We start from the raw sequence: 16,346 nt of genomic DNA on the forward strand, positions 1-16,346 counted from the left end.
CATATGTCCACAAACACAAGGGTCTTGACTATCATGTACCACAGATATCCCACTAACAAAAAGAAGAAATTGGAGGGAGAGAGGAGACAGACACCATCTTGCACACACATCTCTGCTACCTTTATCCCAGCAGCAAAAGGGAGCTGGCACAAAAGGAAAAGCAAAGGTGGGGTTACCTCCAAAGAGGCCATTTGAGGGGGGTCAATGCTTCCCCCTTTTCAGACTGGCTCGTTTCACTATCTGAGCCCCCATCCTGCTCCTGGAGACCTCCAGTTTTGGGACACGCACTTGCACCTCCTCCTGAGGGAGCCACAGGGACAGAAGGCAGGACATCACCCAGGTGAACGGACAGACACAGAGAGAAGGACAGGAGAGGGAAAGGCTGAGTCAGTCAGCAAAAGACATCAACAAGCAAGAAGACTGGTGCAGGGGCAAGAGAAGCCCCTTGCAGCCTTAGGAAGGAAACAGGTGAGAGAGGTGAGCAGGACAGAAGGAAAGACAGAGGACAGAGGAGCCCTGGAGCTCACAAGTCCTGCAGAGACAGTGCTGGCCCCGAGCAGGGCACTTACAAGGCACAGCCAAGAAGCACACTGTACCTTGGCCCCCAGACCGTCCCGCTGCAGGATGGAGTACATGAAGTGATCAGCCTCTGCCTCCAGGTCTTGGGGCTCCTGCAGGGAGCCTTCCAGGATCAGGTCCTCATGCTCCTGCCTGTCATCTGTGTCATCAGGGCCCAGATGACGCACCACCTTCCGGATGACCTGCGGAGACCCATGCAGCCTTCATCACTGCCAGTCCCGGCACCAGCCCACACAGGGGGACACAGCCAGCCCCGACACCGTGCCTTCCTTTTTGCTGCTCTGGCCCTGAGCCCCGTGCACACCATCCCCTGGCAGAATCTAGCTGGAGAAGTGTCACGAATGTAATTGGAGACAGCAGAATGCAAGCACCCTCTGCAGGGTCCTGGGCTGCAGAGAAGAGTGGGATCACATGGAAAGAGAGGAGGAAGGCTGTGGAGAGCACCCTGCAAACACTCCTCCCCGGTCACTCACCTTCTTGGTGATTATATTGCCTTGTTCATCTGTGAACTGCTCCTCCGTCACATGCTCCCCAGGGAGGTGGAGGACTTCGTTGCCCTGCAGGGACAGGAGGAACAGCATTTCAGGGGGCAGCAGAGCTCTCCAGCACACAGCCCAAGGCTCTGACTCCTGCACAGCCCCAGCCCTGTCTCTGCTCTCTGCTGTGCACACCCAGGCACCGCTCCCTGCCCTTTACCTTCACAAGGACACGCCGGCGGACGACTCTGGTAGAGAGAGACTCCTCGTCGTCCGCCAGCCCCTGGCTCTCCCCGAGCTCCTTGTCCAGCTCACGGTGCGCATGATTGAGCAGGAAGCGCACAGAGCCCCTGACGATGTACAGGACATTCTGGCAGCTGACCAGGAAGAAGGCCAGCAGCACCACGACAATCAGCAGCTGGACCAGGAAAGACCACATCCTGCTTCTGCAGGGTCGTGCGTGTACCCCGCACCCCTGCTCAGAGCCCAGCCATGCTTTCGGCTGTGGCAGGCAGAGCCCTGGGCACAGGAGCTGCCCGCGGGTCCGCACGCGCCCAGTCTCCGCAAGCACTGCTGTAACCCTAGCTGCTGCAGATCAGCTGCCCGGGGCGGGAGAAGGGAGAAGGCAGGTGGGGTGTCCTTTGCACTCACAGCTTCTGTCAAAGTCATGGGATTGGGACTGCAACAGCACCACCCATCCCCTGTCAGGCAGTGACAGGGACAGCCATGACCCCCTTCCCCATCAGCCTGTCAGGGCAGAGAGCAGTCCTCCGTCACAGGACAGATGGACCCGCATGTGGCACAGAGCCAAGCCCTGCCATGGTGCAGCTGCAGCCGTGCTGTGCCTGCTTGGGGGCACACGCCTGCTCTCATCCCATCCCTGTCAGCTCCACGTGGCCGTGGCGGGATGCCCACCGCCCCTCCTGGCCCCCAGACCAGCTCTATTTCTGGCCCAGCAGGCTGTCAGGCCAGCGGCCAGGGCAGATACTCAATAAGGAAGCAAGCAGGGAGCCTGCCTGGGTTATAAATGGAGAGCAAGAGCTCATATATTGGGTGTGCATTCTATTCTGGGCCAAGAGGCCCCCCAGGGGCCAGGGCAGCAGTTCTGCTGGGACTTCTTGACCTGGTGGTGGGCAAAGGGCTGCACCTGCTGCTGCTCTCAACCTCACCTGCCCAAAGCAGTGGCTGTCGGGCTCCTCTGGCCAGCCGCCCATGGGGTGTTGGGGCTGCCAGTCGCTGTCCTCCGTGGAGCTGACCCGCATCAGCTCCACATCCGGCGCCAGGACCTGCTCTTGCTCCTGGCCCTGTGCCCCAGCAGCCGTGGTGTGTGCTGGGCCCAGTCGTCGGGTGACCCCCTCCTGCCAGGAGCCCGCTGTCAGGTCCTGTAGGCAGGAGATAAAGGAGCCTTCTGCATTCCAGTCCCTCAGCCTGGGCACCGGAGAGGGACAGGGAGAGAGAGACAGAGAGAGAGAGGCAGTCAGCTTTGCTGGAGTGCTGCACCCAGAGCACCAGCTGACAGCTGGGCACAGCTGCACCCCGCCAGGCACAGGGCTCCCGGCTCCTTGTGCTACCGCTGCCTGGCACAAGCGGCATACAATGCAGATGCACAAAGGTCACAGGCCTTCTCCCATGCCACCCTCTCTGCCCATCCCACACCCCAGTCTTCAGGCTCTCAGGCCATGCCTCAGAGCATCATCGGGCTCTCATGGGACCAGTGTTGCTGGGAAGGTGGCAGGACACAGGCCTGAGATGGTGCTGGGAGGCACAACCCACATGCAAGGCCTGGCTGTCTGCAGGCATTTCCCCCAGGTGCTTTTTAAGGAGCCCCAGAGCATCTCCAGAGGGTTTACAGGCACATTGCCCAAGCCACATCTGTGCGTGGGGTGTTGGGCTCCAGTGCTGGAGGTTAGCAGGGAAGCAAGCAAGGCTGGGAAGTTGTTGCAGATGGCCCAGCACAAGGCAGTAGCTGGCAAAGCTCCCCTCCCACTGCCCCCTGTCACCTGGGGCCACCATACCTGTCTGCACTCCTCTCCACTGTGTGGCTCACAGTTGGCGATGCCATGCTCCTGGCTTGTACCTTCTGTTGAACTGAAACAAAAGAGACTTCACTCTCTGGGTTCTGCTCTCCAGTCCCCAGCTGGTGGTCCCTGGCCAGCATCTTCCCCTCTGGCCTCTGCCCCTCCTCCTGCTCTAGCAGTTCAATCAGCCCGTTCATGGCATCTGAGTCCACTGTGTCATCCTCAACTAGGTCCATAGAGCCCATGTGGTCTGGGCCATGTGCGTCTGTCAGAAGTTGCCCTGGGAAACGACCTTCGCTTGTGGCATCCGAGTCCTCAGCCTTGCTGCACTCCAGAGAGGAGTCCTCAGCCGTCACCAGTGAAGGGGTGAGCCCTGAGGACCACACCTGCATGTCAGACATCTCCATCAGGGCGTCCTGCTCGGTGGTACTGGTCAGCACGCAGAGGGGATGGCAGCATATATGCAGGGAGGCAGGGGAGAGCAGCTCATCCTGCAGCGAAGCGTAACCTACATGGGCAGACAGAGGCAACGTCTCCAGCAGCCATCTCACGCACACATAAGCACAGCAGGGCAAGAAGGGAAGCAGCCTCTGGGAGGTGCGTGCTCACAGCGGCTGCTGTCTTCGCGTAGTCCCGCCTGTCCCTGCAAGTGCCCCTGTGCCTCACTCTGAGTTGCTGGGGCTGGGCAGCCCCTGTGGCTATCCATTCCCCGGATGAGGACAAGCCTGGGGCCTAGTGATGCCGCATCCCCACTGCAGGACATGGTGTCCTCTCTAGCACCCTGCTCCACCAACTCCCAGTCCCTGTCCACAGCCCCCAAACAGCATCTGAAGGTCAGCCTGGAGCTCAGGTAGCCAGGTGCTGCAGGCACCAACTCCCAAAGCTGACTCATGAGCAAGGAAGGATGTCCCTGGCAAATGTCATGCAGCCATGAGGCCCCGCAGGATGCAGCCAGGGCCCTATAATCCCACTGATGTCTTCAGGTCTATAAGAGATCATCATGTCCTCATCACTGAGGGCCTCATGCACAGCCTGGGCACACCAATAGAGACTACAGCCAAGCCAAGCGGTCTCAGGCATGCAGGCAGCTTTGCTCCTTCTGTACTGAGCCATGGGCCCCTTGTTCAGCTCTGGAGAAAGAAAGAGAAATCCTGCTACCCAGCAGCCAGGGATCGCCAGCAGCAGCTGGAGCACAGTGTATGGCCAGGAGCCCCCAGCCTCCACAGTGTAGTGGGAAAGCAGCGCAAGGCCAGCAAGGGAAGGAGAAAGGGAAGAACATGACACAGCCAAGAGAGGGGCAGTCCTGGGTGACATGCAGCTGCTGGAACAGGACGGTGCTCCCGGAGGGCTCATCTGAGGTGGAAACAGTGGAGACAGGCAGAGGAAGATGAGAGGAGAGGCCAGGATGAACTTCGAGGTGACAAGAAGTGGCCCCCAGGAGTGCCCACATCTGGTGGCAGTAGGTGGTGTGTTTGAGAGAACACAACAAGGGAAGATACGAAGGGGGAAAGCGATGAGCCAGAGCTGCATGAGTGGTGCAGGGCAGCAACAGCCCCATCCCTGCCTGTGGCACTGGCTCTCCTGTGAAACACATAGCAGTGGCCCTGCACCCAGGCACAGCCATGGCCGGGCAGGTGGCTCTGGGAACTACAAGCCAGGGGCATCCCGCACTGGCACCTCTGGAGGAGGAAGCCCCACGTGTCTGTTCTCCATGGAAAGCAGGACTAAGGTTCCCATAGCACCAGCCTCCATGGAGAGGCTGCAGCTGCCTGTGGCACCTGACACCCACCAAGCTCCTAGGGGCAGTGCACCTGACTTGAGACAGACATCAGCCCCACTATGTCTACAGCAACTCTGCTCCTAGTCCCTCTGGGATCCCCTGCACAGGACGTGGGGCTCACCATTCATCTGGGAGGGCGATAGCGAGCAGTCTCTGTCCGTGTAGCGCCAGTTGCCCTTCAGGCTGCGGCTCTGCCGGCCGGAGCCCTCCAGCGTGCTGACGATCTCGCTGCGGTCAATGTTCCTCAGCGCCGTGTACAGGTTCTCGACTGCAGGGGAAGCCGGTGTCAGCAGCAGGCAGGGCAGGCTGGGGGCTGCGGCCATGCCCCAGCTGCCCTCCAGGCAGGCGTGCAGGAACTGGTGGCCTAAACCCAGCCTGGGAGCCCTGAGCACACATATACAGGCTGCATGCCCCGCCCAGCAACTCTCACCCTTGTAGCCCGAACTGTAGATACTCACTCTTGACACCCTTGCCCTCACGGCTGACCCAGAGATTGAGTAACGCTATGCTCTGCTCCAGCAAGGAATTAGGGTTCTCCACACGAATCCTGTTGATGTCATCCACCCCAAACTGCAGCTCACGTGCCAGCTCTGGGAGAGACACGGCATCTCAGCATCACACCCACGGGCAGCTCCCCAGACAGCATAAAGCACATTCATGCAACCCTGCAGCATGTTTCCAGTCTTCTTAAGTGCAGAGCTTCAAGGTGCAATGAGCATCCTTCAGGTGTGCACTCACCTGCCCAGCTGAGGCCCAGCTGCTCTGCAATGTCAATCATCTTCTGGTCTGTCCTGTCAGTGCTGCCCAGAGAGCCTGGAGGAGAAGGAGGAGTCACAGCTCCAGCTGTGGGTTGGGTAGGAGTGAGGTGCAGGCTGCGGGGGCTCAGCACAGCCCCACAGGCAGGATCAAAAAACCCCTTAGGAACAGGAGGATGCCATGCATGCAAGTGCAGCAGGGTCAGCCCAGTCCTTCCTCCTGGCCTGGGCACCCCTACTCTAAGCAAAGGAGGTGGGAGGCTTGAACAGACCCAGGAGGCTGCGTACCGAAACTGCTCTCACTCAGGACACTGTATCGCTCCCGCAGAGACAAAGGTGTCAGTGTCCTCCTCCGCTCCTCAGTGCCGCTTCCCTGCAAAGTGGGGACAAACCAAGGGGTCACCAGCCAGAGGAGAGAGCAGCGGCTCTGTCCCGGTACCTGCACAGCCCCAGCACAGCACAGCCACTTTGAGAAAGGAGAGCTGACCTTGGTACAGGGTGGAATGCTGATGTTGAGGTGGCAGAGCACATGCTGCAAGTCCTCATACTTCATGGCCTTGCGCAAGAAGGACAGGGAGCCACTGGCTTCCCGACTGCTGTCCCGGACCTGCGCAGCAAGCACCCAGGTAGAGGGGGCTGGAACAGGGCACAGGGCCCCACCACAGCCCAACTCTGCACCCACCGTTACCTTGATGGGGATGGCAAGGCGGTTCTCCCGGAAGGACTGGAAGAGGAACGTGCGCGACTGTGTGGCCTTCTTGACTGGCACCAGGTTCCCTGAGAGCTCGACATGCAGAGGCATTCCCTCCACCACCTGCGTGGAGAGGAACTCAAGCTAGGACCCTGCACAGAGCAGCTTCTTCCTTCTGCCCTCCAGGAACACTGCAGGAGACAAACCTCAATGTCTCTGCTGCGGGCCACCTCAGTGAAGTTCTCGTGCTGCTCCAAAGTCTTGTCCACTTTGTCATCAGTCATGCAGTAGCAGCGCAGCCGGCCTTCCCGTCCATCATTCATCTTGGCAAACACCACAAATTTGGCCATGTAGGGCACAGCCGTCAGTTCCTTGTACAGCATGGTGGCAAAGTGCACAGCCTCAGCAGTGCGTGGACAGTCAGCCAGCCAGAACCTGCAGGAGGGGTTGGTCAGGGCACTGCACCAGAGGGGGAAACAGCACCACAAAGGGTGCGCAGGAGCTCCATGTGTGGGAGCCCCATCCAGGGCAGGGAACTTCCCCAGGAACAAGAATCCCATCCAACTACATGCTCTCCCATGGCTCACCTGGCAGACACATTGGTGGTAAAGTTAGCGCACTCCTTTTCATATACCAGCTTCGTGGTGCCTGTGATGTCTTCCCACTGAGCTTGTGCTGTCCCTCCTGCAGCAGAAAGCAGGGGTAAGCACACTGCTTTACCGCTGCAGTGGGTCTGCTCTCCCTGCTGGACTGTGCAACCTGTCCTTGGCTCCAAGGGATGCATCCCACCTCAGCTCATCTCATTACCAGTCAGAATGCACTCACGCACGTGGCCTCACCTATCACAGAGCAGAGCAGGCGCAGGCTGGTGGTGTCACCCTCGCCACTGTCTCGGGGATTGTCCTTCCAGGATGGGGGCAGAGGAATGCGGAGGCCAATGGGGCGGTGGAACTTCCTCCGGCGTGGCTCCACCGTGACGATGGGGCTGAAGGTCGCCTGGTTCCCCAGCAGCTTGGTCACCAGCTCATCAGGCACAGGCTGCGCCTGTGGGCAGCACAGGTGGAGTGATCAGGGCCATCTCCCAGCAGTGCTGGGGCACAGCTGGATAAGCTGCCTGTTCCTGCCTGCTGGTCTCCAGACCAGGCTCTTCAGACTCACCTGCAGAGCCAGCCTCACTTTCTTGGTGACAGCGGTGTCTGGGAAGGTGGCCTGCACCATGGGCACCAGTGTGCTTTTCAAGCACCCTCCTTCAGGGCCAATCATGTCACAGTCCTGGCAAATCCGGGACATGACCACGAAGTAGAGAGGAAAGTCAGTGGTGATGATGCGGCAGACCCTCTTCTTCTCCAGCTCCTCTTGGCTCTCCAGCTCTGCAAGGGCAGCACAGTCATCAGTGCTCCTCCACAAACCGAGCCCATGGCTCTCATCCACCACCTCCTCTGGCTCCTCCAACCATGCCACGCTTGGTCACATCCCACCACCTCCTAGTGCTGGCCACTCCCAGGACAGCTGCAGCTTTTAGCTGGGGTGTCAAGCCCCCAACCCGGCATGCTCACCCTCATCCATGCCATTGAGCAGCTGGTCCATGTAGCTCTCCTCATAGCGGTTGCGGTGCTCCTTCCAGACAGAGCCATTCTCACTGCGCAACACCACCAGCTCACGGTCCCCACGTCCGTAGGAGGCAAAGTGGGGAATCTCCACTATGACGGGGCTGCAGATAAAGGAAGAGACATGCTCACACCAGGTTGCAAAAGCTTACCCCAGCATTGTTCTGCGCTTGGCCAGAATTGGGACAGCTCCTGAAGCAGAATCCCCACAGGCAGCCAGCAACAGCCTAGTCCCCAGCCCCTAGAGGAGCCCAGATCTGTCCCCAGCCTCCAGAGGAGCCCAGATCCATCCCCAGTACCAAGGGATGGCTCCATTCCCTGTCATGCCCACCTGAGGAACTGGGCGCCAGCGGGCCCCAGTGCAATGATGCGGCTGGCCAGGCCCTCCTCCTCAGCCAGTGGTGGGGGTGCAGGCAGCTTCTGAGGCTTCACTAGGCGGCAAGTGATGCGGGTGGGCGCAGCACAGGCACGGGGCGGGATGACCACGCGCAGCCCGTGGTGCCGGCTGCCCCGCATGGAGCCACCACGCGCATCCACCATGAAGCTCACCAGGAACCTGCAGTGGGCAGAGGCATAGGCAAGCAGTGCCCTGCAGCCAGCTCGCACGCACAGTGCTGCCTTGGGCAGCCACTCACCCTGTGTGCACGGGGCTGGCCACCGGGCTGATGTTGTCCGAGGTCTCGGTGGCCGGACTGCTGGGAATCAAGGAGTCCTCATCGAACTCCTTGCAGGGCTGTGCAAAGGCAGGGAAGAGCCCCCATGGGCACAGGGTCCTGTCCGGTGCTGCTGAGCCAGCTCAACCCTCTGCACTCCCGCATCCTGCCTGGGCCGCCCTGTACCATCGACCCATCCCCTCCACCCCCCATGTTTTGGCTCTGGGCTGACAGAGGAGGGGTGTTCCCCCTGGCAGGAAACATACCGGACCTCTGCCACACTCACCTCCTGTGGGGACACTGAGGGTGCAAGCAGTAGACTGCCTTGCTCAGCTTCAGTCTCCACAGGTCCCACCTGCTCAGGCTCCTCTGCTCTGGTCACCACAGTCTCAGGGGGCATGCAGGGGACCTGTGGGACAGCTGGAGACTCCTCCCTGGCAGGAGAGAACTGTGACAGCCACTGCAGCAATGGGCCAGGGCCCCCCAGGCTCCAGCCATCCCCCCAGGGCCACCAGGCACAGCCTAGTGAAGAACCCTGTCAGGGAGCCCAAGGATACACTCCTTGCCCACAGCCATCCTTGACCTGCTGGCACCCAGCGCCTGCAGCTGTCCCTGCCCTGCTGGCATCCCACCCCAGCACCAGGCTGGCCCACGCCCTGTGCCCACTCCCTCCCCACCACCCAGTGCCTCATACGTTTGCTCCAGTGCTGTCACGGTCACAAACTCCAGCATCTCCCTCTTGCCCTCCTGCTCCCTGGGTTCAGGTGTTCTGGGTTTCGGTGCGATCAGCTCCTCCTCTGAAACCGAGAGCTGACTCAGCACGCATAGGCAGCAGGACAAGGGAGCACAGCTGCTCAGCTTTATTCCCATCCCTGCTCCCACCACTGGCCACACACATTCATCCCCGGGGTCTCAGCTGTGGGGAGGCTCCTCCCTCTGCCAGAGGCCTGGGCTGTTAGTGTGGCAGGAGCTGCGACAGCTGTTAGAAGCCAGCCAACCCCAACCTCACAGCACTCAAGCACAGAGCCAAGCCTGCTGGGCCCCCCCCACCACCAGGTGGGGCTGGGGCTACAGGAAGGACTCACCAAGGCCACCAAGATCACCCACACACCTCTCGCTGGGGGCACGAGCCGAGCCATCCCCACCTGCCACCCAATTAACATCTGATAAGGAGTCCACGGAGGCTGAGCTCATGCTAGAGCCCTGCTGGAAGGAGCCCACCACCTCCCAAAGCAGGGAGAGCCACAGTGGCGAGCAGCACAGGGACCCTCCAGTGCTCCGATTCATACCACCAAGGCCAGAGCAGCATGGGCTGGCTGTGGGTGGGCACCGGAGCTTACAGCAAGAGCAGGCTCTTCCTGCTGCTGGGAGCAAGGCTGATGACAGCCTGGGCTCCCTCTGCTTGGGGATAGTCCCCTTCATGCAGTCACACCACAGCAAGCAGCTTGGACACAGATGGGCAGGGCAGGATGGCAGGGCCTGCGCCGGGTAGCACCAGCCCAGCAGCGAGGCTCAGCAGATGGAGGTGGCGTGCGGATGGTTAGTGGCCATGGGGTGAAATGGGCCATCGAGCTGGGGCACAGGGACACATTTCATACCCATTACTGTGACATGAGCAGTGCCTGCAAAGTAAGAAGAGGCAAAAGTGAGGTCTTGGTGAGAAGGAGTAGGAGCAAATCAGCTGCAGCTGCGCTGGGGGCTGGTGCCGCCTGGGGAGCAAGGCATGGTGTGATGCTCAGAGTCCCCAGGGTCCCTCTGCACACCATCCTCAGGTCTGGGCACCACCCTCCTGCACAGCGCAGAAGACCAAGCCAGGAGGTGCCATCTCTGGGGCTGCTGGGCTCCCGCTTCTTTGTTCCAAGACCCTGGTGGGACCAGGCAGCTCCCCACCCTGTGCCCATCCCTGGGGCTGCTTGCAGACCTCTAAGGGTGCGACCCAGCTCCAGCCCCTCACCTTCATCCTCCGACACATCCAGAATCTCATCCACAGTCTCTGGGAAGCTCATGCGGTACTTGTCGTTGACTGGCTGTGGAGCAGAGGGCAGTCAGGGCAGGACAGCACACAACCCACAGCTGCCCACAGCCCCTCTCCACATGCCTGGGTACTCAAGCTGCTCTTTGGCAGCCCCTACCCTGAGCTGCCTAGGGCTCACTGCCTAGCCAAGGCTGGCAGACCCTCACTTGGCTGCTCCCAGCCCCAACCCTTCTCCACAGGATCCTGCACCCAGCCAGTCCCGTGCCCAGGAGCTTACTGGGATGTTGGTCTCCTCTGTGACTATCTTGAGCACATCTGTGACGGAAATGTAACCGAGGCGTTTCGCGATGGCCAGGGGAGTGGTGCCATTCTGTGCAAGGGGAAAGGGTATAAGGGAACCCAGGCATGTGCCCAACCATGTCACACAATGAGGAAGCGCAGGTGGTTTGCCCTACTCACTGTGCTGATCTCGTTGGGAGAGGCCCCATGCTTCAGCAGTAGGGTCACCACGTCCGTGTGGCCCTGCTGTGCCGCCTGGTGTAGGGGCGTGTAGCCCAGCTGTAGGGAAAGCAGAGAGTGCTGCATCAGCTTTGGGGTATGCTGCCCCACAAATGCCCCCCAAGGCTTCACATGGTGCTTCACATTGGCTGCCTCCTACTTTCTGGAGTAAAGGGCTCTGTAGGATCCACAATGTGCAAAGGGGCTGTAACTGGACTACAGCAGCTTCTAGCCATGAAAACAGGAGGGCTTGAAGCAAGGTGTAGGGGTTGTGGTGGGGCAAAGCCTTTCCCGTCAACCTGCACACTGTTCCTCAGGGCAGAAAGGTCCTTTTAGCACACAGCATCATTGTACCTTAGTCTTGGCATTGACATCAGCCTGATGCTGCAGCAGAAACTTCACCAACTTGATGTTCCCATAGTGGCTGGCTACATGCAGTGAGGTGTAGCCCATCTGAAAGACAAGACCAAGTCTCAGACTGCTGTCGGTGCTTCTTCTGGGCCTTCTGGCTTGGGTACGTTGAACTGTATGGGCCAGCCCCTACAGCTGTAGGATGGGGCATGTAGAAGTAGTTCCCATGTGTTTTTCACCCCAATCATGGCCAATGCACTACTTTACCCTCGTTGTTGCATCCACTGTGACTCCGTGTTTCACCAAAACATCGGCAACTGGTACATGTCCCTCTTGGGCCACAAGATGGAGGGGAGTCAGGCCACTCTGCAAGAAGAGCAGGTCACATGCACAAGGGAAGCTCTGCAGCTCGACCAGCAGAGACCAAGTTGGGTTGTAAATATGACAAACTGGCCAACATTACACGATTGGCCAGGAAACCGCTATTTGAATGCAGGGAGGCACTGGGTCTGGTACTGCCTGCCAGCCTGGCAGGAAGCACCAGCACAACATACCTTGTTGCCTAAGTTTCCATTGGCTTTCTTGGAGAAAAGCAGTGCTACCATGTCCGTATGCCCCTCCTGAGAAGCCAGGTGCAGTGGGGTGACTCCCTGAACAGACTCCGCGTTTGCAGAAGCACCGTATTGCAGCAAGCTGCTGGCCACCTCCATCTGGTTCTGCTTGGCAGCAATGTGCAGAGGGGTGTATCCGTTCTGTAGGAGAGGACCATGGCAGCTCTCAGCACCCACCGAGCAGATCTGCCTTGACAGGAGGTGCCACCCCACCTCTCCAGGCCAAGCCTGCCCTCCCAGGCTACTTCCAGGGCTCAGGGACACAAGCTCACACACAAACCATCTCCCTGACAGCAACTAACCCTACCGCTGAAGCCAATCCTGCTTCTCTAGTCAAGACAGTGAGGGGGCTCCAAGACCACCTGCTTTGGTATCAGCTGTCCTGGGGTTTTCTTCACATGAGTTTCTAGCATGCAGCCACTTGGGGCTGCCTGGCAGAGGTGTGGGGCAGAACCCGCAACACACAGGATTAGTATTCAGGCAGAGGCTGCATGGCCCTGAGCACTGCTTGTGCTGACATGTGCCGGCAGAGAAGCAGACGCCCTGTGCCTGTGATGACGCAGGCTGCCGTGACGCAGACCAAGGGGAGATCGGCACCAGCACCAGCTGCTCTGATGCCAGCCCAGCAAGACTGCCAGCAGCTGCATGGGGGAAGAGAGGAGGGCCACATGGTAGCACCAGCAGCCGCTTGTCTGCTGAGAGGATGCAGCTTCTGCGAACAGCGTGAAAACCAATTCTGCTGAGCTGCTCCACGGGGAAAGGCTCCTCGTGCTCAGGCAGAGCCCAGGACGCTCACAAGCTGCTGGATTTTCTGCCTTCACAGCTTCCCAGCTGCATGCAAACATTCATGTGTGGTTTCCCAAACTGCCAGACCGCAGCACTGCTCAGCAGGGCTTGCCATGGAAACACATCCCCAGGCAACAGCCACTAGACTGCCAACAGGGAATATCCCTGAAAGCCACTCTGCTGGAACTGGGTGACTGCTCAAGCACCTCCATGGGCGCAAGGACAGGCCAGCAAAGCAGCAGGTGTTGGAGCTACGGTGGGAATGGCAGGTGTCAGGATTGAGGGGTGATGAAGCATGGGGCACTGTCCCCCCACCCTAGGGATCCCATCCAGCCTTACCCAGGCTGAGCTGTGAGGAGAGCTCCCCTTGGGAAGCAGAAGCTTGACGATCTCCAGGTTGTTGTGGTGCACAGCTACGTGCAGTGGGGTCAGGCCGTTCTAGGGAGGGGAAGAGGGCATGCAGATGTGAGACAGAGTCTCAGCCCATACTCACCTCTCCCACAGCCCCAGAGCAACCCTCACCTTCCCTGCTGCGTTGGGGTGAGCATCATGCACCAGCAGCAGCTCTGCCACATCCACCTTCCCATACTTGGCTGCAACGTGGAGAGGGGTAAATCCTTTCTGAGGAGAAAGGCAGCCCATCACTGGGTGTAAGGGGATGATGTGGAGAGTGCAGATGCACACTACAGCACAGGAGGAGGCTGCCTCTTCTGTGACAGGGACACTGTCCTGCAGCCCTGCCAGCCATCTTCCGCAGCAGCCACAGCAGCCTACCTTGGTCATGCAGGTCTGAGAGGCTCCCTTCTCTAGCAGGGCCAGGGCTGTGTCTACATGCCCCTCTCTGGCAGTGATGTGCAGAGGCATGTGCCCTGCTGTGGTGGCCAGGTTGGGGTTGGCGTTGTTCTCCAGTAGGAGTTGGACCATGCCGGTGTGGCCAATGCGTGCAGCACAGTGCAGAGGAGTCTGGTCATCCTGTGAGGGAGGCAGAGAAGCTGTTGCTGGTGGGCTTGGACTTGCTGCTTCCTTGCAGCAGCAGGAGTCTGCTGCTCCACAATCCCCCCACAGCAGGGGCCTGGACAGGTGAGAGCAAAGGACTCAGCACTGGGCTAGCACATGGGAGCTCCTGCCTACCTTGGCCTTGGCGTTGACTTTGGCTTTGTTCTGCAGCAGATACTTGGCCACATCCATGTGCCCAGCTCTGGCTGCCATGTGCAGGGGAGTCTCCACTTTCTGCACCAAGGTCAGAATAAAGTGGTGAGGCCACAGGAGGGGACACATCACCAAGGGGTTGCCCAGGAACGCAGAAAGCAGGGTGCAGCCCCCCACTACACCACACCACAGTGAGCCCCCACGGCTCCAGCCAGGCCAGGACTCACCACGTTGGACACATTGGGAGATGCTCCACGCTGCAGCAGGGTCTTGACGATAGGCAAGTGCCCCATGAAGGCAGCCACATGCAGGGGAGTCAGGCCAGACTGTGGAGAGAAAGCGGCAAAGAGGCATGCTGAGGGCTGAAGGCCCAACACAGAGGTAATCCCCCCATCCTCTGAGCCCCTGGAGCCCCTAGCTGAGCCAATAGCAATGCAAAGAGCTTCTGCCCTGCAGGAAACAGGCTGCAGGAGATGGTACCCGCACAGTGGGTCCTAAGCTGCACAGTTCTCCCAAGCCACAAGGAAGATGATGCTGGGGGGCAGCAGGGCAGCAGTCACCCAGCCCCGCTGTGTATGGGCAGTAACAGAAGGGCTGAGGCTGGGCTGCAGCCCACCCACCTCCGTGACAGCATCAATGGAGGCTCCTGTCTTCAGAAGCAGCTCCATCACCCGAATGTGGTTCTTCTTGCAGGCAATGTGGAGAGGCGTGAAGCCATTCTGCAGACAGAATGACCGACAGTTAATTGCAAGTACATTCCCTCTTCCTCCACCTTTTTCTTCCTCCACCCCCAGATCATCTATCCTTTTCTTGCCCACCCCCCCGGCTCACCAGGGCTCTAGAGTTGGGCTTGGCTCCCTTCTCCACCAGCAGCTTGGCCACACGGTGGTGGCCACAGTGTGCGGCCACATGCAGTGGTGTCAAGTGGTCCAGGGTGATGTCATCAATCTCGGCACTGTACTGCAGGAGCAGGCGCACACAGTCCAGGTGGTCACCCTGTGCTGCCATGTGGATTGGCGACAGGCCGTTCTGCAAGCAGGGAGCAGGGCCTTAGGGACGAGCAGGGGGCACGGGGCATCCCACCCAGCCCTGCTCCCTGCCACAGCTCTGAGAAGAAGGATCAGGAAGCTCCTTGCCTCTCAGTGGCCACAAGTTCAACCCTAGCCCAGCCATGGAGAGCATCCAGCAAATGCATGCAGTTTGTGACCCCTGCACTGACACTGAGCACAGTCCCATAGGCACCTTGGTTTTGGCTTGAATGGGAGCACCATGGTCCAGCAGGATCTCTGCAATTCGCACATGTCCATTGCGAGCTGCACAGTGGAGAGGTGTCAACTCATCCTGGGGAGAGAGAAGGGTTCAGAGGCTCAGCATGGGCAGGGAAAGGCAAGGCACCCTACAGGCCAGAAAGGAACAGGAACTTCGGACTTGTTTGCAGAATAAGACCAAAACTGAGCCTGCCCTCAGCCCCCAGGGCCCACCAGCCATGCGGCTTCCTGTCAACCTGTGTATGTACCACTGAAAAACCTTGTCCATCCCCTTAGGACACCAGGAACTGTGCTCATGCCCCAGCATGACATTTCCAGGGTATGGACTGAGGAGGACACTGCGTCAGTGCTCCCCAGGCACAGGGAGTATGGAGACAGAGATGGCCCATGCACTTGTCTGTGGTTCAGAAGGGGTCTCACCTTGGTCCTTGTCTCTATCTGGGCCCCACGGTCCAGCAGCAGCCGCACCATGATGATGTTGCCTCGACGGGAGGCTATGTGTAGGGGAGTGATCCCATTCTGGCAGAAGGAAGGACAGCTTATTACAGGAAGCAAACACTCCTCTTTTCCCTGCAGGGCTGCCAGGAAGCATGGGGCAAACAAGGGACAGAGGGCAGTGGATGGCTAAATTCCTGCACAAGGATGGACAGGTGAGAGACGAGCACATGCCCATTCATGGCTGAAACCTGTGGATGTCCTAGCAGCCGCCCCACATAGCACTCACCTGGGGTGTGAAGTTGACGCTGGCTCCACGATTCAGCAATAGTTGGGCCACACTGAGATTCTCATAGTGAGCTGCAATGTGCAAGGGCGTAAATCCAGTCTAGGGGAAAGAAGGAGGGATCAGCCCAGCCAGATATATGTTCCCTGCTGAAAGGATGGATAAATACAGCATACCAAGCTGCTGTTCTCCCTGGGAGGTGGGAAAGCTTGCAGGGACAGGGTGGGAGAGCCACACACCTTGGAGAGGACGTCAGCATTGGGGTCATTCTGCAGCAGCACGGCAGCTGTGCGGGTGTCATCATTGCGAGCTGCAATGTGCAAGGCGGGCAGGCGGACCTTACCCTTTGTCCCATAGTTGATAAGGTGAGCAACCACATTCTCATGACCCTGCTGCAGAGCCACAGCTAGTGGTGTGAAGCCATCCTG

The 16,346-nt window shown here is 59.3% G+C and overlaps 1 protein-coding gene across 1 annotated transcript in view; it reads right to left on the reverse strand.

Moving 5' to 3' along the window:
- The window catches only part of LOC110387117 (ankyrin-1-like), a 34,464-nt gene that overhangs the window by 2,741 nt on the left and 15,377 nt on the right, over positions 1–16,346 (reverse strand). The window contains 41 exon segments of the mRNA XM_021374931.1: positions 177–300; positions 597–761; positions 1,053–1,136; positions 2,225–2,483; positions 3,071–3,499; positions 3,501–3,534; positions 3,537–3,581; positions 4,975–5,121; positions 5,312–5,443; positions 5,592–5,666; positions 5,897–5,981; positions 6,096–6,215; positions 6,297–6,422; positions 6,506–6,734; positions 6,887–6,983; positions 7,139–7,343; positions 7,458–7,669; positions 7,856–8,010; positions 8,238–8,462; positions 8,542–8,639; positions 8,846–8,993; positions 9,254–9,356; positions 9,645–9,704; positions 10,158–10,181; positions 10,514–10,586; positions 10,812–10,904; positions 10,994–11,092; positions 11,387–11,485; positions 11,651–11,749; positions 11,938–12,135; positions 13,120–13,218; positions 13,303–13,401; positions 13,555–13,752; positions 13,912–14,010; positions 14,157–14,255; positions 14,550–14,648; positions 14,761–14,958; positions 15,172–15,270; positions 15,618–15,716; positions 15,922–16,020; positions 16,158–16,343. Of these exon segments, the coding sequence (XP_021230606.1) occupies positions 202–300; positions 597–761; positions 1,053–1,136; positions 2,225–2,483; positions 3,071–3,499; positions 3,501–3,534; positions 3,537–3,581; positions 4,975–5,121; positions 5,312–5,443; positions 5,592–5,666; positions 5,897–5,981; positions 6,096–6,215; positions 6,297–6,422; positions 6,506–6,734; positions 6,887–6,983; positions 7,139–7,343; positions 7,458–7,669; positions 7,856–8,010; positions 8,238–8,462; positions 8,542–8,639; positions 8,846–8,993; positions 9,254–9,356; positions 9,645–9,704; positions 10,158–10,181; positions 10,514–10,586; positions 10,812–10,904; positions 10,994–11,092; positions 11,387–11,485; positions 11,651–11,749; positions 11,938–12,135; positions 13,120–13,218; positions 13,303–13,401; positions 13,555–13,752; positions 13,912–14,010; positions 14,157–14,255; positions 14,550–14,648; positions 14,761–14,958; positions 15,172–15,270; positions 15,618–15,716; positions 15,922–16,020; positions 16,158–16,343 (5,391 nt within the window). The 3' untranslated portion in view covers positions 177–201.

Source organism: Numida meleagris, chromosome 21, assembly GCF_002078875.1.
Source record: "Numida meleagris isolate 19003 breed g44 Domestic line chromosome 21, NumMel1.0, whole genome shotgun sequence".
In the NCBI taxonomy this organism is placed as follows: Eukaryota; Metazoa; Chordata; class Aves; order Galliformes; family Numididae; genus Numida; species Numida meleagris.